At 49.8% G+C, this 24,379-nt stretch overlaps 1 protein-coding gene across 2 annotated transcripts in view; it reads right to left on the reverse strand.

The window, feature by feature from the left end:
* Positions 1-24,379, reverse strand: part of lrp6 (low density lipoprotein receptor-related protein 6) — a 30,528-nt gene that overhangs the window by 4,443 nt on the left and 1,706 nt on the right. For both annotated transcript variants that reach the window (XM_069670847.1, XM_069670846.1), the window contains exons 2-15: positions 22,320-22,716; positions 14,300-14,497; positions 13,974-14,170; positions 11,713-11,847; positions 9,955-10,351; positions 9,075-9,246; positions 5,638-5,854; positions 5,157-5,446; positions 4,091-4,317; positions 3,813-3,997; positions 3,332-3,658; positions 3,018-3,220; positions 2,726-2,937; positions 1,239-1,429 (exon numbers count right to left, since the gene is read on the reverse strand). In XM_069670847.1, coding sequence (XP_069526948.1) covers positions 1,239-1,429; positions 2,726-2,937; positions 3,018-3,220; positions 3,332-3,658; positions 3,813-3,997; positions 4,091-4,317; positions 5,157-5,446; positions 5,638-5,854; positions 9,075-9,246; positions 9,955-10,351; positions 11,713-11,847; positions 13,974-14,170; positions 14,300-14,497; positions 22,320-22,716 — 3,348 coding nt within the window. The remainder of the gene's footprint in view (positions 1-1,238; positions 1,430-2,725; positions 2,938-3,017; positions 3,221-3,331; positions 3,659-3,812; positions 3,998-4,090; positions 4,318-5,156; positions 5,447-5,637; positions 5,855-9,074; positions 9,247-9,954; positions 10,352-11,712; positions 11,848-13,973; positions 14,171-14,299; positions 14,498-22,319; positions 22,717-24,379) is intronic.

Here is a 24,379-nt window from a genome sequence, read left to right on the forward strand (position 1 = left end):
CGATTAAAATCGTGGTTTTTTAAATGAGCTTCTGAATGATGCCGAGTCTGAGAGCTGAACATGAAGCCTCTCTCCAGCAGTGTGCTGCAGACGGAGGCACTACAGCAGCTCCAGGAGAGAAGCAGCACGTTACGCACACACAGAGACAGTTCGTTTATTTTCTGTCAAAAGTTACAAACGTCTCAGAAACATGCAGAGAAAAGATCAAACTCTGCATCTCTGTATTTCATATCTGCAAAAAGAAACTGATTTATTTTAATTAGAGAACTTAAACACAGTCAGATGTTTCAGTAGCTGTTATTAACCACACTGGACAGAAGGGGGCGCCAGCAGCCTCGATATAATAAACCTGAGCAGTCACTCAGGCCTGTTTCTGACCACATGTCACCCCCAGGACAGAGTTTTCCCTGCAGAGGCTCAGAGAGGAGGACTCTGAGGTCCTGCATCGGGAACATGAAGAGGATCTGAGGGCCGAGGACTCGGCGGTGACGCGGTTCTGTTCACAGATGGTTCACATTCCTGACGGCCTGCGTGGGGCTCCGGAGAATCACAGGAATGTGCCGAGCTCGAGGCTCCGAGCCAACTTCAACTCTCCAGGAACAAAAGTCCCCAAAGAAGAGTCCTGGATCTGTTCTGTTCACACATTCACTCCCTGATCCAGATCACACGGCTACAGAGCCGACAGCCTGAGCAGAGCCTGAAGCGTAGCTGCTGAGAGGCTGCAGGAGGCGGAGCTACACACGGAGCCTCCAGTCTACAGCGTGCTGGATACATGCTTTAAACCCTCCTTCACTGTTTCATCCTCTGATACAAACTGGTTTTACAAACTCGGATGCAGACATAAAAACATCATCAGTGACCTCTGAACTCGTCTGCTGACTTCCTCTTGGCCCTGCGTTTGTTCAGCTCCAACAAAAACACATCAAACTGACAGTTTGACTTTCTCCTGCAGGAACAAGTCCGGCAATAAAGACGACTAAATGATAATACAATAACGTTACATGTTCATCAGTGAGTTTCAGAGCTCTGACAGAGCCATGCTAGCTGTTTCAGGCCTCTATGCTAGGCTAGGCTAACAAAGATGAAACATATGTTAAGCCTGAGATTATGTCATGAAGTTTTCTTTCGTCTGTAAATGAGCGTCTGCTTCTCTTGCCTACACAAACAACACTTCCTGTTGTTGCTCGTCCTGTGTGTTCCCTGAGCTCTCAGGACTCTCCTGACGCCCTCAGACTTACCTGACAGGTCGCTGCTCTCGATGCGTCGCAGGTCCGAGTCCACCCAGAACAGCTTCCCCACCTCGTTATCGATGGCGAGTGCGACGGGTTTCCCCAGCCCGCTGAAGAACAGAACCTCGCGCTCCGTCCCGTCCAGCGCGGCCCGCTCGATCTTCGGAGAGCGCTCCAGCAGGTTGGTGAAGTACATGTACCTGAAAGACAACGTGTAGGGACACACTCAGTCACTGAGAGGCTGCTGTTTGTGCTGTTTGTTTCTGGCCTGTTTTCCTCCATGAACATCTGCAGACTTCATTTGTGAACCACACAATGACCCGGAGATTACTGCGAGAGCCCGGCTGAAGGGAAACCTGCAATTATGGCTCCGAACGATCGACGCGGCACCACCGAGCTGAGAGCGGCTCAGAGGATTCACGAGCCCCGAGAGAGTAAACAACACGAACAGATCACCGAGATCAGACACACAAACTACACGTCTGAAGGAGTCTGAATAAATAAAGATACCTGCGAGTACCTGAGAGAAACATGTGAGGCTCTTTAACGGAGCCTGGAACCTGATTTAAGACTCGTTTTAATGAGCACATAAAGAAGAAATCTGGCACATCAAGTGAAAGCTGATGGCAGGTTTCCAAATGATTCAGCAGCCAGCAGGACAAAGGTTCAGCCTCTTCCCTGCTTCCACTAAAACTAACTGTGTGCTGATATTTCACAGCACACTCACCGTGTAAAAACAAGCTGCTACACTTTAAGAAGGAAGTGAATCTATAATCATGTTTGTGTCCTGGATTCAAACCTGTTTATATATATTTATATAAATACATATATATATATATGAGCCCTGTCTTGTGTCTAGTCTAACGTTGAGTCTGAACACAAATAGAACAACCTCTACCAATAAGACCGGGCAGGATGGGAGCCGCCTGACAGGCAAACGTCAGGGACAAAAGCAGGGACGAAGCAGTGAAACTCTAACTCCCAGGGTGCATTTCAGTCAGTCACATCCAATCATAGAGCTTTAAATTCTTGCAGCGACTCTAAATGAACAGTCAGCAGTTATAAATCAGATTTAGATCAATGAAGTGTTGAAGGGAGCAGGTGCACACGCTCCGACTGGCTTTGTCCTGTAAGCAACAGCAGCTGAGGCTCATGGGTAATGTAGTCTTTAGACAAAGATACTGGTTTTTTAGCATCTGAGCTAAAATAATCCAAAGTGACAGAATATGAAACAAAGAACACGTTTGTTTTATTATCGACGAGACTTTTGTGTTTATGTGTGAAGAAAATATAAATATTATATAATATAACTTTTTGTGTTTGATCAGATTCATAAGGTTACAAAACATCAGCTGAGAGGCTCCGAAAAGACGCCAACCTTACATGAAGGCTCACCCTATCAGACACACCTGTGTGTGTGTGTGTGTGTGTGTGTGTGTGTGTGTGTGTGTGTGTGTGTGTGTGTCCGTGTGGGGCTGTGACTCTGGGACACTCACCCTCTCTCCGGGTTGACCACGATGGCTCGGGGTTTGTCGTGCTCCCCCCTCAGCACCACCCCCACCCTGCTGCCGTCGGTCCTCGTGACGTTGATGACGTTGGTGACCTCGCTCGTCCAGTAGATGAAGCGGCTGTAGATGTCGATGCTCAGGTCGTACAGCTGCAGACCCTGGCTGGCTCCGCCCAGCGAGCTCGACACCACCGTCATGCTCTGAGGGGACGACAGGCGGGTCAGACGCAGCTTTTATTTTGAAACGTCTCTAACAGGAAACGGCTCAGACGCGTCCTCACCTGGTTGCCGTCCTCCTGCGCGCGGCGGATGACGTTCTGCTTGGAGTCGATCCAGTACAGCTGTTTGTCCAGCGGGTCGTAGTCGATGGCGCGGACGTTCCTCAGGCTGTGGATGGGCAGGATGATGTCCGGGCTCTGCTGCTCGTCGATCACCATCCGGTTAATGGCCGTCTTCTGGCTGAACAGCAGGAAGGAGGTCGGCGCTGAAGAGGGACAGAACGTTCTGGTTATTAAAACAGTGACATCAGGCTTTAAAGCTTCATGTGAGAGAACCGTGAGGTCACAGGTATAAATCGGGTCTCTCTGCGTCTCACCGCTGCAGGTCTTGTTGTCGTAGTTGAGCGAGAAGTGGGCGGGGCATCCGCAGACGAAGCTGCTGACGGGCACGGCGAGGCAGAGGTGTGAGCAGTGTCCGTTGGTGGAGGCGCAGGCGTTCCAGCCGCCCTGCCGGGACGAGTGGAACACCAGGATGTCCATGACGTAGTCCAGGTGGCCCTGGATCACGGTGCGGTTCTGCCCGCTCGTCTTGTTGGCCCGCTCGATGCTGCGCTGGCTCCAGTCCGTCCAGTAGATGTAGTCCTGGTACTGCGTGAGGCCGAACGGGTGAGGCAGGTCGTCCGCTATCACCTCCCGGTCCAGACCTGAGGAGGAGAAGAGGAGAGGAGGCGATGGAGAGGGGGTCATATGGACGGTGACAGACACTAAGAGTGGAGCTCATCTCAGCCAATCAGAGGAAGGCGTTTAACGTGATTCTGTGATCTGTGAGGAGGACGAGAGGAAGACGGCGTTCCTCACCGAGCATGTTGGACGACTCGATGAGCGTGGTGTCCAGGTCGGTCCAGTACAGCCGTCTCTCTGCGTAGTCGATGGTCAGGCCGTTGGCTCGGCCCACGTCGGCCACCAGAGTGATCCGACCCGTCCCGTCCATCGCTGCCCGGTCGATCTTCGGCTTCCCGCCCCACTCGGTCCAGTACATGTACCTGAAACAGGAAACAGGTAACAGGAAACGGTCAGAGACAAACAGGAAGTGTTTTTTTTTTTATGTGTCCTTTACGTGTCCTCTGGGTTCTCACCCCTCGGCCGGGTCCAGAGCCAGCGCTCGGGGACTGTCCAGGTCCTTCCACACCAGGACCTGCCGGTGCTGCCCGTCCAGTTTGGCCACCTCGATGCGGTTGGTTCCCGTGTCGGCCCAGTACAGGTTCTTCCCCAGCCAGTCCACCGCCATGCCCTCGGGGTAGTCCAGGCCGAACTCCACCACGTGCTCCAGAGCGCTGCCGTTCATGAAGGCCCGGCTGATGGTCTGCAGGGGGGGGCGAGCCCGGACGGGGACAGGTCAAAGGTCAGATACGATAAAGGATTTGAACCAGACGAGTAAACTGAGCGGTCAGAGCTGGAGACATTTCTGATTAAATATCAGCCAGCACAAATACACACGGACACACACACACACACACACGGACACACACACACGGACACACACACACACACACACGGACACACACACACGGACACACACACACACGGACACACACACACACACACACACACACACACACACACACACACACACACACGGACACACACACACACGGACACACACGGACACACACACACACGGACACACACACACACACACACACACACGGACACACACACACACACACACACACACGGACACACACACGGACACACACACACACACACACACACACACGGACACACACACACACACACACACACACAGATCACTGTCTCTGCTAGGCTGCAAAGACGAGAAAAACAAGGAGAGCAAGGAGAATATAAACGAGGAGAAAACGGAGGTGAAGGATGAAGATGGAGTAGAGGAGAAGGAAGAGACGTAAGAGGGGTATAAAAAAGAGGAGGAGGAGGAGGAGATGGAGGAGGATGAGAGAAGTAGAAGAAAAAAGGAGGAAAAGGGCAGGAGAAAGAGGGAAAGAAGAACAGAAGGACAAGAAGGCGAAGGAGGAGGGGGAGACAAAATAAAGGAGCAGAAGAAGAGAGGACGCAGAGATAAAGTATGGAAGGGGAAGTGAGCAGCTAGAAGAAGAAGAAGCGTCTCCTGGGAGCCCATCGCTGCTCCTCCTCCTCCAGCAGGAGGCGTGACCCCGTTAAACCCACCTTCAGCGTGATGTCCGTCCAGTAGATCCGGTTGTCGGTGACGTCGAAGTCGAGCGCCGACGCCTCCTTGACGCCGGTGAGCGGGATGGCCACGTTGTTGTTGTTGGTTTCCAGGGAGATGCGACGGATGTCGGTGTGTCGGGAGAAGAGCAGGAAGGCCTCGGGGACGATACACGTCCTCATGTCCGCGATGAGTTCAAGGCCGATGGGACATCCGCACTGCACGCCCTGAGGCTTAAACAGGCACAGGTGACTGCAGCCACCATTACTCTCCGCACACGGGTTCGTACCTGAGGAGGGGGGGCACAGGTGAGGCAGGGGCACAGGTGAGGCAGGGGCACAGGTGAGGCAGGGGCACAGGTTTACATACAATGATCAAACTTTGTGGGGTGTCTTTAAAGGGGATGTGTTGTAGTTCTGACAGAGCTCGGGCTCAAACTGAGTCTCTGACATCACCTGCTCTGTAGGAGCTGTGACTCACCTGAGACTCGGTGCACGTACGTGGCCTTCAGGCCCATGAGGTCGGGCAGCTGGTCGATGATGAACTCTCGCTCCGCGGTGCGTTTGTGGACGCGTTCGATGCTGCGGCGCTGCCAGTCCGTCCAGTAGATGAAGTCTCCCAGCAGAGTGAAGCCGAAGATGTGGGGAAGTTTGTCCTCCACCAGCACCCGTCGGCCTGTCCCGTCCATGTTCATCACCTGAGACACACGGGGGGGGGGGGGGTTACAAAAGGTAAGAAAGATGCAACAGACATGAAGTCAGCAGTTTAATAACATCGTCGTGGTCTGGATGGAGACGGTAACATCCCATCTCATGTGACGGCTCCTGTGACGGTCAGCAGCTTCACAAAGTGTGAAGAAGAACAAACTAACACTAAAGCTCAGAGATCAGACAAGTCAAACTTCAGATTCCTAAACATGAAGCCTGTTTCCCTGTCCCCTCTTCCCATCATGCCCGGCGGCTGGACGGATGGGGGCTGGGCACACATTGTGTTTCTCTCGACTGAGCGTGCTCAGAAGAGCTCAGGCGACCTGGCAGCACTTCGCAGCGCCGCTAATTAGAAGCAACAGCCGGAGCAAACAAACAGCGGCAGCATATGGCGGCCACATTTCCTCCTCTTCCTCTTCTTCTTCTTCTCTCGCTCAGACTCTGACATCTCACTTCCACAGCAGCAGGCGCGTTTCTAAACCCAGAACTGAGACTGCTCAGGATCCACACAACCTGGAACGGAGTTCAGCAGCTCAGCAGAGAGGAGCAGAAACTGTGAAGCAGACTACAAAGTTCTGCTGAACAAAGCTGAGCATGAAGCGTGTTGGCCGTGTTTTTTATTAACCCCTTAAACACCACAGGAGGAGCTGAAAACACATTAACCAGAGTGTCTGTCTAACCATGTTTCAATCCTCCTACAGGCGTCTTTAGAAGACAGTAAGTCCTGAGAGCTGATAATACTCAAAGGTTCACGTTTATATTCTGGTGTTTTTTAACAGGAACACAAAGATGTGTTCATCCTGCAGCAGTGAAACAGGCTGTAATGGCTGCAACACAATCCTTGATGGGTCAAAGGTCGTCCATTAAAAGTGCTCAGGCTCAGATTGTTCTTCTAAGTGTGTGAAAACATGACAGAAAGGATCCCTACAGAGATAGACCTTTTTGTTACAGAGGAAGATGATTGTTTTAACCACACACAGACGTTACATCGCTCTCTGCAGACACACCAGACTCCATTCAGAAAAACACTGATTTAAGCTCTCAGGACACAGGAGGAGCTGCTGCTTTGATTGGTTAGTTTACTTAGTGTTAAAAAGTCAGTGTGTGGATCAAACACACAATAACACAAAGAAAATCAGTGTTTTTGTCAATGGAGTCTGGTGTGTCTGCAGAGAGCGATGTAACGTCTGTGTGTGGTTATAAAATAATAATTTGCATGTTTTTCTGCACTGGTATCAGAGGAGTTCTTGGTATCGGCCAGTACTCACAGCTCGGTGTTGGGAGGGACAAAACGTTATCGGAGCATCTCTCCACGCTCATCAGGAGGAGTGCAGTCTGTGATAAGATGATTGTGAAACACGCAGAGAGACGAGAAGTGTCAACAGAGGAGAAATGTGAGGAATCTGCAGCGCGGCCTGTAATCTGTAATCTGTGCTCTGCTCTCACTGATCTGCAGCCACGCTATGCACTGCTCCCAGAACAGCCCTGCATGGCCCGCTGCCATCTTTACACACACACACACACACACACACACACACACACACACACACACACACACACACACACACACACACACACACACACACACACACACACACACACACACACACACACACACACACACACACACACACACACACACACACACACACACACACACACACACAGCGCGGTGTGTTTAAATATAAAATGAAGTTTCCACTCCGGGCTCGTGGCCTCAGCCCAAAGGTCTCCTCTGGTTTGCGGCCGCAGTGCGGAGACGGTTTCAGATTCGGCCTCGATTCTAAACAGAGCGACCGCAGCTGGAGTGAGCCGCAATCGGAACCAGATGTGGGATCTCGCCGCAGAAAACTGGGTCCTCTGAGAGACCCGGAGGAGGGGGAGGGCTGACAGAGACCCTGCAGCCCCTCCCCCACTGAGCAGCACCAGAACCAGCACAAGAACCACCTTTGAAGGGGCTCGGAGAGGGGGTCAGCACCTCAGAGGGGCTGCAGAGGGGGTTCGGGGGGTTCATAACACCCCCGGAGAGGAGGACCATAAAAACAAGAAGTCAGAAAACATGGTGAGATGGCGTGAGGAGAGAAACCACAGAGAGGGAGAGAAGGGTTTTATTTTCATCACAACCGGACCGTCGACACCCTCACAGCACCGAGTCAGGTCTGAGCCGCGCGTCAGACACCGGAGGGAGAACATGTCGCTTATATCAGAGTCTGTCTCCTGCTCAGAGCTCAGAAGAGTTAAAGCCTTTCACATCGAGTTAAAGACGACAGAGAGGTAAACAGAGATCAGTCACCCTCAGAGCTCTGACATCCTGACTCTCTGCTCATCATGATGCCATTCATCAGACAACATTTAGACGCTTCATATCCCTGAAATCTGAACAACCTACAGGTCAGGCAGGTTTCAGGTCAGGCTCTCCTACATGTGGTTTTTACTTTAAATCACTTTAACAGGACAAAGCAAAGAAAGCGTTCTCACAGGGCGGCTGGCCGTCTGAACGTCATCACCACATCTTACACACGTGTGACGCAAAGCAGCAAACTCACAACTGATGACACAAAAGAAGCTTCAGCTCCGTCTGCAGAAACAACGAGAGAGCGGGGCCCTGCACACACTCCTGCAGCCGCCTGCTTAACGTCCATCTAACGGGTTTAGTAGGTTCCATGTTTCCTAACATGTTCCTCAGTGTGTCGGACTTCTTTGACGACTTGTTAAAGGCTGCTACAAATAATGACTTTATTATCATCACATGGAGAAACGCTCAGAAACGTTTCAGAGAGCCCAAAGTGGCGTCTCCACACAGGAAGTAATCAGCCTTCAGTCCAAACAAAGACCGACGCTCTGCATCGCGTAACGGACTCATCAGTTCTAACTTGATCTAGAACCGCAGGGAAACAACGATTAACCTCGACAGAACCCAACAGAATCAACGTCCCTGAAACCCTGTTACTGCCAACATGTGTACAAGTCATGCAGGCGCTTTATTTTGAAGGCGTACAGGAAGCAGCACAGAGCCTCTGTGAGCGGCCCGGTGGGAGGTCGTGTCGAGCAGTTAACCTTCACAGCAAGCAGCAGCTGAACCAGCAGGAGGTCAGCGCTGCAGATCAAACTCACAGCTGATCCTCGCAGGTGAACACACACTGGATATCACACACACACACACACACACACACACACACACACACACAGAGAAGGTAAACACACACACACCTCGATCTTGTCCGTCTTGGCGTCTCCCCAGTAGATCTTCCTGTCGTCGTAGTCGAGGGCGAGGCCGTTGGGCCATCCGAGCGACGTGTTCACCATGACGACGCGCTCCGTCCCGTCCAGGTCGGCTCGCTCAATCTTCGGCACCACGCCCCAGTCCGTCCAGTACATGTACCTGAGGACACAGGAAACAGGAAGTCAGCGCTAAAACAGCAGCTTCAAAACAAAAGACCCAAATCTGAGTGTGTTTAGTCAAATGTTAAACTGTGTGTGTGTGTGTGTGTGTGTGTGTGTGTGTGTGTGTGTGTGTGTGTGTGTGTGTGCGTGTGTGCGTGTCTCTGACGCGCCTCAGTGAGCTCTGATCACGTTTGATATGAAACCGTTTTTTACTCTCGTTCTGTTTGTTTTTAGAACTCATGGAAGTTAGTTTCCACTGACAGGTGTTTTTTTCACCTGTTGGACACCAGGTGTGTTTGTGCTGACAGAAGCTTTATTGATCTCTCTAGAGATCAGTTAAATGTAATGAATCAGATATCTTGTAAATCTATTTATTTATAATTAAACTGTCGACACATTTTAACAAATAACGTGCTAACAGGCTGCTAACATGCTAACAACTGACTCATGGCTAACAGTTCGTGTGTTTAATATCTCATCAAAGGTCCAAATCGTCTTCAATCATTTTGTTTACAAAAATCTGTTTTTAATTCTCTGAACTTTGAGGAAGTGGTTTCTTTTGGCTTCACTGTCCTGTCAAAATAAAAGCTCAACATTTGACTGTAAGCTGATTTTTTTTCCCTTTTTAACTCAATAAGTAACTTTTAAAAACACAATCAGAGAAGTTATTGATTGATCTGATCCAGATAAAAGTCGTGCCCCTCACCCGGCCACGGGGTCGAGCACGATGGCTCGCGGCTCGTCCAGGTCTTCAGAGATCAGGATCTTGCGCATGGTCCCGTTGAGCCGGGTCACCTCGATGCGGTCCGTCCCGGTGTCCGTCCAGTACAGGTTCCTGGCGATCCAGTCCACCGCGATGCCGTCGGGATGGTTCACCTGCGACGTGACCACGAACTGAGCGTCGCTGCCGTCGAGCAGCGAGCGGCGGATGGCCTTCACGTCATCGTCCGTCCAGTAGATGTATCCCTCCACCGGGTCGTAGTCGATGGCGATGGCGTGCCGGATGTCGTCCACCTGCAGGATAATGTCCGTGAAGTCGGGCGTGTCCAGAGAGATGCGCCGCAGGTCGGTGCGCCGGGCCAGCAGCAGCATCTGAGTCGCACCTGAGGAGGGGGACACAGAGGTCAGAGGTCAGATATTTAAAGGGATGGTTCACTTTAAAGTACAAACACACAACAGTCTGAAACAGTTTACTGTGCAGGTTCACAGCTGCAGTTTGTCGCTGCTCCTGCTGTCATATAATCAATGTTTAAAGTAACATAGTGCACAGGTAACCTGCTGAAGGTGTATATGTAGAATGTAACGAGTACCGAGTTGACCATGTCGCACAGGACAAGTTCAAAACGACGTCTTTAAGTGCTCCAACTGGAGACGACATATTCAGCAGTGTTTGTTTGAAGGTCGCAGTAATCAATCACGTTTCATCACAACAGGCTGCAGATTCGTTTCCTCTTGAAGGACGTGTTAATAAACAGTTGCAGCTCCACTTATTCTCGGACACATTTATATCTCAGATTAAACGTTTAATCATCTGTTCTCGGAGCTGAAACCAAACTGTGTCTCTGTGGTTTCTGTGAACAAAAGCTACAAATGAGCCAAACTTCAGCAGGAACATTGTGAGGTTTTCTAACTGCAGGCGAACAATACAGTGCGTCCCTCTCAGGTCACTGCGACCACGTTCCCCTCTGTGGTTTAAGAAGCAGAAAACAGAGACACTGTGGTGAAAGAGTTAAACCCCGGCAGTGAAAGGGGTCATTGTCTGCAGGGGGAACATGTGATCCCGTCCCTCACAAAAGCCTCCCCGCCTTCACTCCTCCGTCGCGCCGCAGGCCGGGGTACTGAACCAAAACATGTAAATAAAAGAGGCTGAGAGGAGGGAGGGAGGAGCGGGGGGGGCTGCCATTCAAACAGCAAACCAGGCTGGTGATGGAGTGGGGTTACCATGGCAACTGCAGGTCAGCCCAACACAACCTTTAGCCGCTCCGAGAGCTCAGAGACGAGGAGGAGGAGACGGAGAGGAGTAAAGCACGCATGTTTTAAAATCAGGGAAAAAGTGAATGAGGTTTGGTGGCCGCCAAAGCCTTGCAGGGCCAAACAGGAAACTTATTTCAGTTTTAATTTAAGTTAACTGAACTTCAACTTGGTGCAAAGTGAACGGGTAAGGTGTGTGAGATGATCAAACTAACTTCTTTAACTAACTGAGCAGAAATGTTATGTTACTGTTTCACTGTTTAAATGAATATCAGCACACGACGATGTTTCGTTTGGAAGCAGTTACTATGTCTTACCCTACAGCTAACATTAACAAAGACTTTCGTGAACGTTTGGCTAGCTAGCTACGAAAGCTGCTCGTGCATGGTTCCACAGATTCCTGACCCTGTAACAAACGATGATGTGAGATCATATGTGCAGGGACAGAACGCAGCAGCGTGATGATGATGAAGAGGAAGAGTAGTGTCCTCACCGTCTCTGCAAGTCTTTCCGTCCTCCAGCAGCTGGACTCCGGTGGGACAGGCACACTGATAGAACGGCGTCATCGGGGAGAGGAGGCAGAGGTGGGAACAGCCTCCGTTCTTCACCGAGCACGGGCTGCTCACCACTGAAACACACACACACACACACACAGCACACACACACACACACAGCACACACACACAGCACACACAGCACACACACGCACACACACACGCAGCACACACACACACACACGCACACACACACACAGCACACGCACACACACACGCACACACACACGCAGCACACACACACAGCACACACACACACACACACACAGCACACACACACACACACACACACACACATACACATACACATACACACAGCACACACACAGCACACACACACACACACACACACACACACAGCACACACACACAGCACACACACACACACACACACACACACACACACACAGCACACACAGCACACACACTCACACACTCACACACACACACACACACACACACACACACACACACACACACACACACACACACACACACACACACACACACACACACACAGCACACACACACACACACACACACACACGTTTACATCATCAGTTTGAACACAGCAGCTTCAGTTTCAGGAGGGAAACACTTTACTGAAAGTTTTGCAACGAACACGTTTGTGACAAGATGAGGTTTGAAACTGGTCCAAATAAGTTAGAGACACGAATCCGGACGAATAAAGGAAAGCTTCAAACCATAACCAGGTGACCTGATGTTAACCAGGTGACCTGATGTTAACCAGGTGATCTGATGTTAACCAGGTGACCTGATGTTAACCAGGTGACCTGATGTTAACCAGGTGACCTGATGTTAACCAGGTGATCTGATGTTAACCAGGTGATCTGGTGTTAACCAGGTGACCTGATGTTAACCAGGTGATCTGATGTTAACCAGGTGACCTGATGTTAACCAGGTGACCTGATGTTAACCAGGTGATCTACCTGTGAGATTCAGTCCTCCTCGTGAGCTCAGAGTCAGTTTCACTTTCTCCGTCACTGAGCCGACAGAAACATCTGCACCACACTGAGAACTGATGGTTTAAAACAGAAACACATCTGAGGACGTGTCAGACACCTGAAGGAGCAGGAGCGGCACAGAGGGAGACCGAGCAGAGGTCTCACTCCAGCCGAAAAAACAGGACTTTTTCTGAACATGGAGGAGGAGGAGGAGGAGGAGGAGGAGGAGACACTCCTCCATGCAGCTACTGAAGTTCACAGGAGCTCAGCTATTGTTTGAGACGCGAGCAGATTCTGAGAAACAGGCTTTAAAACAATAAATCTTTGTTATTTTAAACCAAATATTTTTTCTCTTTGTCAACAGAGCGCAGACCAGCGATGGAGATCAGGACTCGGGTTTGGAAACGCTCGCTGTGGGTTTGAGAACATGAGATGTGTTGACATAAGAAACATTAAGAACATCAGCAGCCTTCTCCTCAGAGTTAACAAAGTCCACCACAACGACACGTTAACGGGAAGGTTACTCCAGTTCAGGCTCGTCGTCAGGCCAACAGAGTGTCAGGGACATTAACATGTGTTCCTATACTTCCTGGCCTGGTCAGGTGATCAGGTGATCAGGTGATCAGGTGGTTAGTTTCCGTCCTCTCAGTGACTCTGACGTGAGACCTGTGTGATGTCACATCTCTTCTTCTGTCTCCACTGTTGGCTGTCAAACCGCTCCAAGCAACTTAAAGGTGCTATGAGGAGTTTTCAGATCAGTGTTTGTAGTGACACCGGTGGTCATTAAGTGAACTGCAGTTAGCATCCTGTAGCTGACATGCAAGCTAATGCTAGCTAACACATCACAATTAAGGTCCTTACATGAATGCAGATGTTAACCCTACCTTTCCCCCCCAGAGTCGGCCATAAAACTTTTCATGCTTTGCGTTGGACAAATGTTGCCGTTAGCTTAGCCCCTTTTTAAGCTAACGTGAGCTAGAGGGGAGGTGAAGACATGCAATGTTCTCAGGATGATTAAAGGGTCTCATTTTTTACTAACTTTAGAATCTGTTAATAAGATGAATAAATGCTGCTTCATATGGTGCCCCTTAACGTGTGTGAAGAAACGATCACTTCTGGTCGATCGTGTAGTCCTTCATGTGTCATTAAACCTAAAACACCCCGGCTGGTCACATGACCCTGATCGTACGTCTTCACTTTATCCCTCAGTGACAGTTTGAGGACGTTTGACTCACAGCTGTTCTGTCTCTTGGCGCTGAAGACGTGGATGTCCATCGGGGAGAAGATGTCGGAGTGGACGATGCGTTGCTCGGCTCCCGTCTGCTTCCTGCACGAGTGGATGGAGTGAGTGTTCCAGTCGGTCCAGAACAGCGTGTCCTCGTACAGGGTGAGGGCGAACGGGTGAGGCAGCTCCCCCTTCACCACCACCTCCCTGAAACCACAGAGGACATCAGTTAGTCTGTCCCACAGTGCAAGCGTTCTTCTCTTCATCAGAGGGAGACATTCTACAGTGATCTGTGGAGGAGCTGACATTGTTCTGGCTCAGGTTGTGTGTGAGTACCTGGAGGAGCCGTCCAGGCTGCAGCGGTGGATGAAGTTGTGTTTGGCGTCGGCCCAGTACAGTTTCTGCTGGCTGTAGTCGAGCGTCAGCCCGTTGGGCCAGTAGATGTCCCTGTCGATGATCATCGAGCGGTTCGTCCCGTCCATCCCCGCACGCTCGATCTTTGGGACCTCGCCCCAGTCCGTCCAGTACATGTACCTGAGAGAGCACGCACACACACACACACACACACACACACACACACACACACACACACACACACACACACACACACACACACAGTATTATATATGCCTCCTCCTCCTCCTCCTCCGTTTGGTGTTTGTATGGGGGCGGGTGTGTGTGTGTGTGTGTGTGTGTGGGGGGGGGGGGGGGTTCCTGCTGTGCAGCTCGTTCTCCTCTTTGTTTCTGTAATTACCATCACAGCTGGACGCCCCCCCCCCCCCCCCCCCCCCACCAGCAGCACTCATCTGCATCCAGACCCCTCCCCTCCCCCATCACATCAGGGTCTGACCTCTGAACCCTTACGGAGCAGGGACCACCACACACACTGACTGAAACAGATCAAGTGATAAATACAAGGTAACCTTTATCATGACACTGTGTGTGTGTGTGTGTGTGTGTGTGTGTGTGTGTGTGTGTGTGTGTGATGCTGTCAGCGGCTCCGTCCTGCACAGGATGTACAAACTACTGTTTAGGTAGCAACAAGATGAGCCAGTCAGCTGTCTGTTATTCAATGAATCATTTCTCATCAGAATCAATCTCATCGGTCCACACAGACGAGTTCTGGTGTTTTGGTGCAGAATAAAGATAACTAAGACTTTTATAAAAAGAAATTGATTCAACAAGAACATAAAGAAACAGTGCATTAATAAGGAGACAGGAAGTAGATGCAGCTACTAAACGGACCTGATGGAGTTATAGAAAAGAAATTCACAGGGAATCTAAAGCATCCTCCTCACTCAGCTCCGTGTGTCCTCGTTGTTCCCTCTCAGGTTGTGTAACATGCAGATACAGACTGCAGCAGCCTCTTCATGACATCATAAAGGTTTTAAAAGGCGAGTAATTGGACTCATTAAGGGGCTCATTTTGGACAGGAGCCCCCCTCAGCCCCCTCTGAGGATCAGGCTTTTGTCCGGCTCCGTTCGCTCCCTCCTGCTCAGACTAACAGCCGACCTCTGCAGACTTTTCCCACCGAAAACAACGAGACAGTAAAAGTCTTAATGTGACAGCCAGTCTGTCTGTGCCTCACGTTAAGAGCTGACAAGATTCAGAAATAACACAAAGAAGAGATCAGATCCAGGCAGCAGCAGAGCAGCAGCTCCTGTGCTGAGAGCTTAAATCAGTGTTTTTCTGAATGGAGTCTGGTGTGTGTGCAGAGAGCATGTAACGTCTGTGTGTGGTTAAAACAATCATCTTCCTCTGTAACAAAAAGGTCTATCTCTGTAGGGATCCTTTCTGTCATGTTGTCACACACTTAGAACAATCTGAGCCTGTCAGTGGAAACAACTTTTAGTGGATGACCTTTGACCCATCAAGGATTATGTTGCAGCCATTACAGCCTGTTTCACTGCTGCAGGATGAACACACCTACTGTCGATTAGATGCAAACAGTTGGATGCTAATGCTACGTTCCCTGGAAGGATTACAACCTTTCCTCGGATGCCAATACAATATGTGTATTTACATACTATACATATAGAACAGGTCTGACAGGATGTCTTGGCAGCAGCTTTTATAGGCTGAAGGCTGAATCACATCCGTTTCATGGGAGTAAACTGTCGAACGTGTCGGATGTAAGGTACGCTCTCGTCACAGACCAAAGCTCCAACTGAGATCTGCCCAGCAGCTCGACACAGCAGCTGCTTTAGTTTCACTGCTAACAAAGCAAAGTTTAGCTAACGGACGAGCTGTTAGCATCGACGAGCCGTTAGCATCGACGAGCCGTTAGCATCGACGAGCCTGCACAGAACGACTCTAAAACTACAACCTGACACTTCACATGAGTTTAAAAAGTTCGACTGTACAGATGGAGGAGCTGCAGACGTTCAGGTGTGTGAGGCCGCGCAGCAACAGGAGGGGAGTGTGTGTGTGTGTGTGTGTGTGTGTGCAGTGAAATGTGGAGCACACACACACACACACACGGTCCCCTCACCACAAGAGCTCTTTGTGTTTGCTACCTGATGCATTAATCATCCACGTTGAACCGAGTCCAGCTCTGCGTTCCAGCGTGGATTTGTGGAACCAGTTTCTCCTCAGAGTGTGCAGCTCGGCCGGCTGATCCCGACTGAAACAGGAACAAACTCACTGATTCTAACTCGCAGATCTGCTCTGTGTGACCGCTTTAAAGTCACACAGGCCGAGTCACACGTCAGACTCAAGCTGAAGACGGGAACTAAAACTTAAAGGGCCGATTGTGCTCATCTGTTAACATGGATGGTGTTCAGTTATTTCTTATTATCAGAGCACCCTGCCACTCAGCTAAATCCTTCCTCATGTGTTCAAACAGACTCAGTACTGGCCGTGAGCTGTCACCAGCATACACGTGTTTTTAACGTCTTTAAACTGTCCATTAAGAATGAACAGAAAGGAACATTTATGACAATAAGAGGTAATAAGAGCTGATAAAGATCGTCATGATGACGTGTCTTCATCGTGACCGACAGCAGAGCTCACACAAACCTTCACACTCACAGCCTGCAGACTCCACCTCACTGGAAACTCCATCAGAAGAAGAGCACGGACTCCTGCACGTTATAAAACGTGCTGTAAGTGACGCTGTCTTTCTTACAACCTGCCGGAGTCTGACACGTACAAATAAAAGCTTCAGCTCAGAACAAACGAGACAGAAACCAACTCTGACATCACATCCTCCTCACGCTGTGATTGGTCAGCTGTCTGGAGGTAGGAAGGGATTAAAGCCTCAATTCATGTCATACGAACTAGTTTCATCTGTAGCCTATACTGTAGCCTTTAGCACGCTAACCATGCTAGCTCCTGTCCACACGGACCAGGAACCTTTGGAGCAACTTTTTACTGCAGCGACAAAAACGTTCTTTAAGTTCCCCGCTCGAGGGGAATTACTCTCCAAAGTACAAGGAATTTGGGGGTGGGGCTTGCAGAGCGGAACATTTCTGATTGGTCGCAGCATTTCTTTTTGTCAGCCACCTTTTCTGAAAAATCTGAAGCCGTGAACAAATATATTTTAGCTTTGGTCATTCTTCAGCCCAACAGGTGAGTTAGGGAAGAAAGAAAGAAGACCAGGAAGTGGAAGCATTCACACCGAGGACAGAGGCAGGGGCTGGACACAGTGTCCCTCATGCTGAGCGGTCTCTTTAAATGTCAAAGCTGCTGCTGAGTGAATAAAGACTCTTCATGTCACTGGTCTGATCTGCTGAAGGAACCTTTCAGTCTCCTGAAAAGTCATAAAAAAGTTCTGGTTCTGATTTAATTTGGGTGGAAATGAGACTTCAGCTGAGCGGTCACATTCAGTCATGGCTCCTCCCCCACCACCGAGCAGAGCTGATGCTACACAGCAGCTACGTCTCCTGTTTCACTTCTCTTCACAGTTTAAACAACAAAGAAGAAACAACATGAATGCTGTTTTCCTCTGATGTGGATTTCAGCCGCACGACTCCGAGTGATGTCACAGAGCTTTGAGATCTGAAGTCAGACGAGGCTGAACACGAGGAGCACCAGCAGGCGCAGAGCGAGCACTCAGGAGGGTTACAGTGAGGCTGTACAGTGAGTGACAGACGTCCTCTCGTCTCTGCAGACTCAACACATGAATGAAACATACGCAGCCTCCTCCTGCTCCTCCTCCTCCTCCTGCTCCTCCTGCTCCTCCTGCTCCTCCAACGAGTCTTTGTCAAACACACACAAACAACAACAACGACAACAGTCTGCAGGCCTCTGCCTGCCTCAGTGAAGGAGCCTCAGCGTGTAGCATGCTAATGCTAATGCTACTCAGTGTTGAGGACGTGTGGTTGTGTACAGGAGCGTAAATCAAAGCTGCGTTCAACACGTCACGTTCACACATCACAGGAGCAGCTCCGGGTGATTTATGTCTGAACACCTGAAGTTCAGTTCACCTGTTTTATTTCTGCCTCACGTCTCACACAGAGCAAACTTTGTTAACCCCGAGGGCGCCAACAAACCACACGGAGAAGACAAGTCAAGTTCTGACATAAACTGTGAGCCCTCTGAGCAGCACAGGTGTGCTCTCTGCAGCCAGGTGAGAAGCTACGCACGGATCAGGTACATTACACACAGGTGGAGATCAGAGAGAGCGTCAGGCTGCTGTCTCACTGGGACAGAGGAGGGAGCATGAGGTCACATGGACGGACTGGGAGGTCACCCATTGGACCGTTCTGGTGATGTCATCGTGCATGTGGGGACCCTGAACCTGATGGTGTTATTGATCTAACCTGGAGCAGAACAATCGATCGATTGGCGCAGAGGTCTGAGTCTCTGATCGACGAGACTTTTCTGTTTCATTTTCCTTTGATGAAAAATAAAGTTCGTTATTAAGATAATTCACTTTATTTAGAAACTCTTTAAGAGCCCTGAACCCTGATCTGTTAACCAATGAGAGCTGGACACATGATGGCCCCGCCCCCAGAGGATGCTGGACTTCCAGCACAGACCCTTCAAAATAAAAGCACATAACAAAATAAAACATCTAACTGCTCATTAAAAATCAACTCAACTGTTATTGCAGAGGGTTGTTAAAGTGACAGTAAAGCAGCGTTTCCACCTGCAGCAGCAGGAACTGGTCCTGGTATCCTTCATCATCATGTCCACAGCTGAACGGATTCATTCACTTCCTTGATTATGTCAATCAAGATATTCAAGGCTTTTAGACCAACAAGGACACGTGACACGAGAACTCAGACGTCTCACCTATGATTTATAAAATCAGCACACCTGTCAGCAGGTACGATCCTCTGAGCGGGGACTTTATTCAGAGCCTGCGCTCTGGAGCCTCCACCCTCTGGGGACAGCTTCAGAAACGCAGCTTAACTCTTTAATCACTTCCTGGTCCCGTAATCGTCCAATCAGTACAGATAAGGAAACTCCGTCACAGTATGTGTCAGTAAGAACACCTGGCTGTGCTCTACATGCTCAGGTGAGCTGCAGGTGAAAGTGAAGGTCACACCTCCTGGAGCTGCTGACCTGTTTCTGTCGTGTCTGTGAGACACAATCAAAAGCGACAACAACCAGCGAGCGATCACAGCGAGTCACCGCAGAGACGCCGTCCCCGCGTGTCAGCGAGCGGCTCCTCTGACTTTTATCTCCGACGCCGAGCCGATCAAACACGCAGGAGGAAGAGTTTCCACGAATAGAAACCCAAGAGAGGAGAGGAAGAAAGACGACGACGGCGATTTAAATAAAACTAATGAATACATTACAGAGCGCTTTTATCTGGGTCCTAATGGATCATCAGCCTGATCCCAGGACTCTGTGGAGCCCAGACAGGGAGGGGGAGGGAGGAGGAGGAGAGGAGGAGAGGAGGAGAGGAGGGAGCATGATGAGGAGAGGAGAGCAGAGGAGAGCAGAGGAGAGGAGAGCAGAGGAGAGGAGAGCAGAGGAGGGAGCATGGAGAGGAGAGCAGAGGAGAGGAGAGGAGAGGAGGGAGCATGATGAGGAGAGGAGAGGAGAGGAGGGAGCATGATGAGGAGAGGAGAGCAGAGGAGGGAGCATGGAGAGGAGAGGAGAGCAGAGGAGAGCAGAGGAGAGCAGAGGAGAGGAGAGGAGGGAGCATGGAGAGGAGAGGAGAGGAGAGGAGGGAGCATGATGAGGAGAGGAGAGGAGAGGAGAGGAGAGGAGAGGAGGGAGCATGATGAGGAGAGGAGAGGAGAGGAGAGGAGGGAGCATGATGAGGAGAGGAGAGGAGAGAGCATGGAGAGGAGAGGAGAGGAGAGGAGAGGAGGGAGCATGATGAGGAGAGGAGAGGAGAGAGCATGGAGAGGAGAGGAGAGGAGAGGAGAGGAGAGGAGAGGAGAGGAGAGGAGGGAGCATGGAGAGGAGAGGAGAGGAGAGGAGAGGAGAGAGCATGGAGAGGAGGGAGCATGATGAGGAGAGGAGAGGAGAGGAGAGCAGAGGAGAGGAGAGGAGGGAGCATGGAGAGGAGATGAGAGGAGAGGAGGGAGCATGATGAGGAGAGGAGAGGAGGGAGCATGGAGAGGAGAGGAGACACGTCCTTGTCCACAAGCTGCATTGTTGATCCTCCGCCTGCAGAGTGGAGGCTCACATGCAGGTTATCTGTCTGTGTGTTCCTGCAGGCAGCCACAGCTCGCTGCAACTCCACGGCTTTGGACGAAACCAGACTACGACCTAAAACAGAACCTGCACATTCAGGTTCACCTCCTGGTGATCAGATCCAACTTTAAACACACACTAACACACACACTAACACACACACACACTAACACACACTTTCTTGAGTTCGTCTGCACATGAACACGTCTCACAGAAACACCTGGCCTCAGACGATGACACTGGACTCGTTCCCACAGACTGAACCAGAGTCAAAGCAGACTTCTTCCAATAATCCACAGTAAATGAGTTCAGCGCATCGACTGCTTGACTGATGGAAAGTGTGGAGCTGCTGCAGTCGGTGTCTGTGAGGACGTGCTGATGTGATCGGAGCCGTCAGAGTCGCTCTGATACAAACATTCCTGAGCTGCCGACAGCAGCCGCTCGTCCTCACACACTGACGCTGTTGTTCTGTCTCTGGAGGACTCGGACGGCAAGAGGAGAACCTCACTGACACCAGATCTGATCCAGGAGGAGCTGCAGACAAAGCAGGAGGACCTCCACCTCCTCCTCTTGTGCAGGAGTCACAGTCTCAGGGAGCATTAAGCTAACACCCTGACAGGCCGAACACGCTTTCTCTGATTTAACTCTTCTCTTAAACTTACAGCTGGTTTCACTTCAACCTCCTCACATGATCGTTTTCTCCTGCAGTCAGTTCATCAATAAGAACATCCAGAGAGACGCACTGAAACAACGTGGAGACACCGTGACACAAGAGAGAATCTGTGGAGGAGCATGAGAACGATCTGAATCGCTGCTGTAAACCTGACGTCTGCAGAGAATCAGGTGTTCACACGGATTCTGACCTCATGTCTGCATGTTTAACATGAAGCTACAGTCAGCAGCCAGTTAGCTTAGCATAAAGGCTGGACAGCCTGGTGAGGAGGGCGGGCTCTGTAGTGGGCACAGAGCTGGACTCCCTGGTGACCGTGGCAGAGAGAAGGATAAACTGTGATCTATCCTGGACCACGCCCACGGCCCTCTGCACAGCACGTTCACCAGGCAGAGGAGCGCTCAGCGGCAGACTGCTGACCCGGTCCTGCTGACCCGGTCCTGCTCCACAGTGCTGCTCCACAGACACACTCAGGAACTCTTCTGTCCCCCGGTCATGAGACGGTACAGCTCCTCTGGGTGATGGCAGGGGGAAGCAACCACTACCAGTCTGAGTCACCCGACGAGTGACTGAAAGCATTCACTCTAACATCCACTCTGCACATGTGCATGCTTGCACGAACTCTGCTCATCACGTCTACATCTGCTCTGTTTCCACACAGTCGCCGCTGCATGCTGCAGTGGATATATTTGTGTTTCTAACAGTTCATGTCTCTTCTCTTTCTCCTGTCAGTGATCTTACGAGCTGCTGGACGCCTGGACGTCCCTCAGGATCAATAAAGTACCTATCTATCAATATCGAAATCACCCAAATCAAGCACCGAGCATGACCCACAGCCTCGCCTGTTCTAGTCCATTACATGTTGTTTCTGTACCGCAGTGAGAAAATGCTCAAAACACAACGTTTTTACTTCAGTCACCGACACGAACGACTCGGTGACTCGGTTGGATTTAAAGATTCAGAGCAAAAGATTCGTTCAAACAGACGCTTAACTCCTCAGAGACCAGCCCATCAGGACCAGCGGTGTCTCACACAGATCACAGGCGGACCAGAAGCCGTCCGCTCTGAAGCAGTCAGACTCAGACTCACCCTCTCTCTGGATCCAGAGCGATGGCCCTCGGCTGGTCCAGCTCCTGCCAGAACAGAACCTTCCTCAGGGAGCCGTCCAGCTCGGACACCTCGATCCGATTGGTCTCCGAGTCCGTCCAGTAAAGTTTACTCCCTAACCAATCGCAGGCCAGGCCGTCCGGAGACGCCAGACCCGGGACCACCGTCTGGATGGCGCTGGCCCCTGATTGGTTGAAGACGGTGCGTTTGATGGCCTCCTCGCTCACGTCGCTCCAGTAGATGAGGCCCTGTGAGTAGACGTAGTCCACGGCAGCTGCGTCCTCCAGCCCCCCCACCACCACCGTGGCGTTGGCCTTCTCGTGCGCCGCATCCACCAGCCGAAGGTCCCGCCGGTTCGCATACAGCAGCAGCGGCACGCCTGGAACACACGCAAACACACAGCATTAATGTGTGTTTAAAACACACACAGTAACCCTCTCACTCTGAACACACTGAATACACAAAGTACACAAAGTACACAAAGTACACAGAGTACAGCCACAAACCAGAATGATAAAACATGCAGGAAACACCATGAAACCATTTTAACAGTCAGTGTTCTTAAACTGCTCAAAACAAACAATACGATTCAAACTGTTAGAAACACACAAACAACTAAAACTGCTTTCAATCACTAAACTAGACACTTTTAAAATAATAACTTCATTCTCATAAGTTTTTTATAAAATTCAAAAAGAAAATTCACCATCAGACGTGTGCTGAACGTGCAAACGTGTCGTCATTAGAATGCTGTAAAATGCAGCACACTGTGTTTAAAAGGCACCAACACAGTTTAACTGCTAAAAACCATTAAAAACACAAAAAGACACCATTTAAACTGTTTCAAGCTTCATTAAAATGTGCTCAAATATAACATTTAATAACCCCTCTAACTGTGTTAAAACATAAAGCTGCGACTCTGTGAGGAGCGGACACAACCACCAGCTCAGCCTCTCGAGGCTTTTTAAACATTATTTTGGGACTTTTTGCTCATTTTCGGTGAAAAGTTGAGTTTGAAAAAAAGAGTAAAAACTCATAAAGCTTTTAAAGAGTTCAGACGGCAGATTAATATTAATAACCTGCAGATTCATGCTGTCTTTTTCTCCCTGCGACAGACCTGAACCCTCCTAAATAAACTCTGTGCTCGTGTGTTAACTTGACATGTCGCGGAGCTGCTGAGGAGCCGAGCAGCAGACGGGCTCTGGACTTCCTCTCTGCTGGATCCTGGCTCTCAGCCGAACCCACAACCCGACACATCCAGGCCCAGAGACGAGGTCAGAGAGACCCCTGCCGCTCCCACCGCCCGCCTGTTCTCACCTCACTCAGGGGGAATTTCCTTCTGCAAATATTTACTACATGAAAACCTCCGACACACGAAGCTGCACCACCTGAGCTCTGCCGATGGACACACCAGGACGTTTCAGTGCCGCTAAAACTCACGTTTCTTTCTCAGTTAAATATTCAATCAATCAGAAAGTTTATCAGAAACTGTTTTGATGATCAGTTACTAATGTCTGCTGAATATTCACACGTTGCAGTTTATATCACAGTGAAGTCAAACGCTGAGCTTTAATATCATCAAATAAAACCAACACATGAACTGATTATAGATTATTGGATGGTTCAAGCTGAACACAAAATAAAGACTTTTGAGTCTCAAGATAAAAACAGTTTATCGTTTATTCATTATGTGTGTTTGCCTGTAGTTTATATTTCTGCCCTCTGTGAGTTATTTTAACGTAATTAAAGCTGCAATGATTATTATGAAAACAGAACAACTATGCACATAATTTATTAATGTTTTATGTCCGTTTCTAAGCAACAGTGTCAAACATTTGATGTTCCAGCTTCTCTTTGCAGCCTTACAGTGTAGTACACTGATTATCTCAATTACACAAAAAGAAGCTGTTTGAAGACATCCATCTTTACACCTGGAAAATTATTGTGTTACTTTTTCATAGTTTTTTACTATAAACTATTGTATTAAAGAAAAATCAGGATGTAAATCAATGCACTTTACAAGAAACATGTGAAACAAACTT

The sequence above is a fragment of the Semicossyphus pulcher genome, unplaced genomic scaffold, assembly GCF_022749685.1.
Source record: "Semicossyphus pulcher isolate SPU_LCO1_2020_fin unplaced genomic scaffold, fSemPul1.0.p SCAF_20, whole genome shotgun sequence".
Taxonomy (NCBI): domain Eukaryota; kingdom Metazoa; phylum Chordata; class Actinopteri; order Labriformes; family Labridae; genus Semicossyphus; species Semicossyphus pulcher.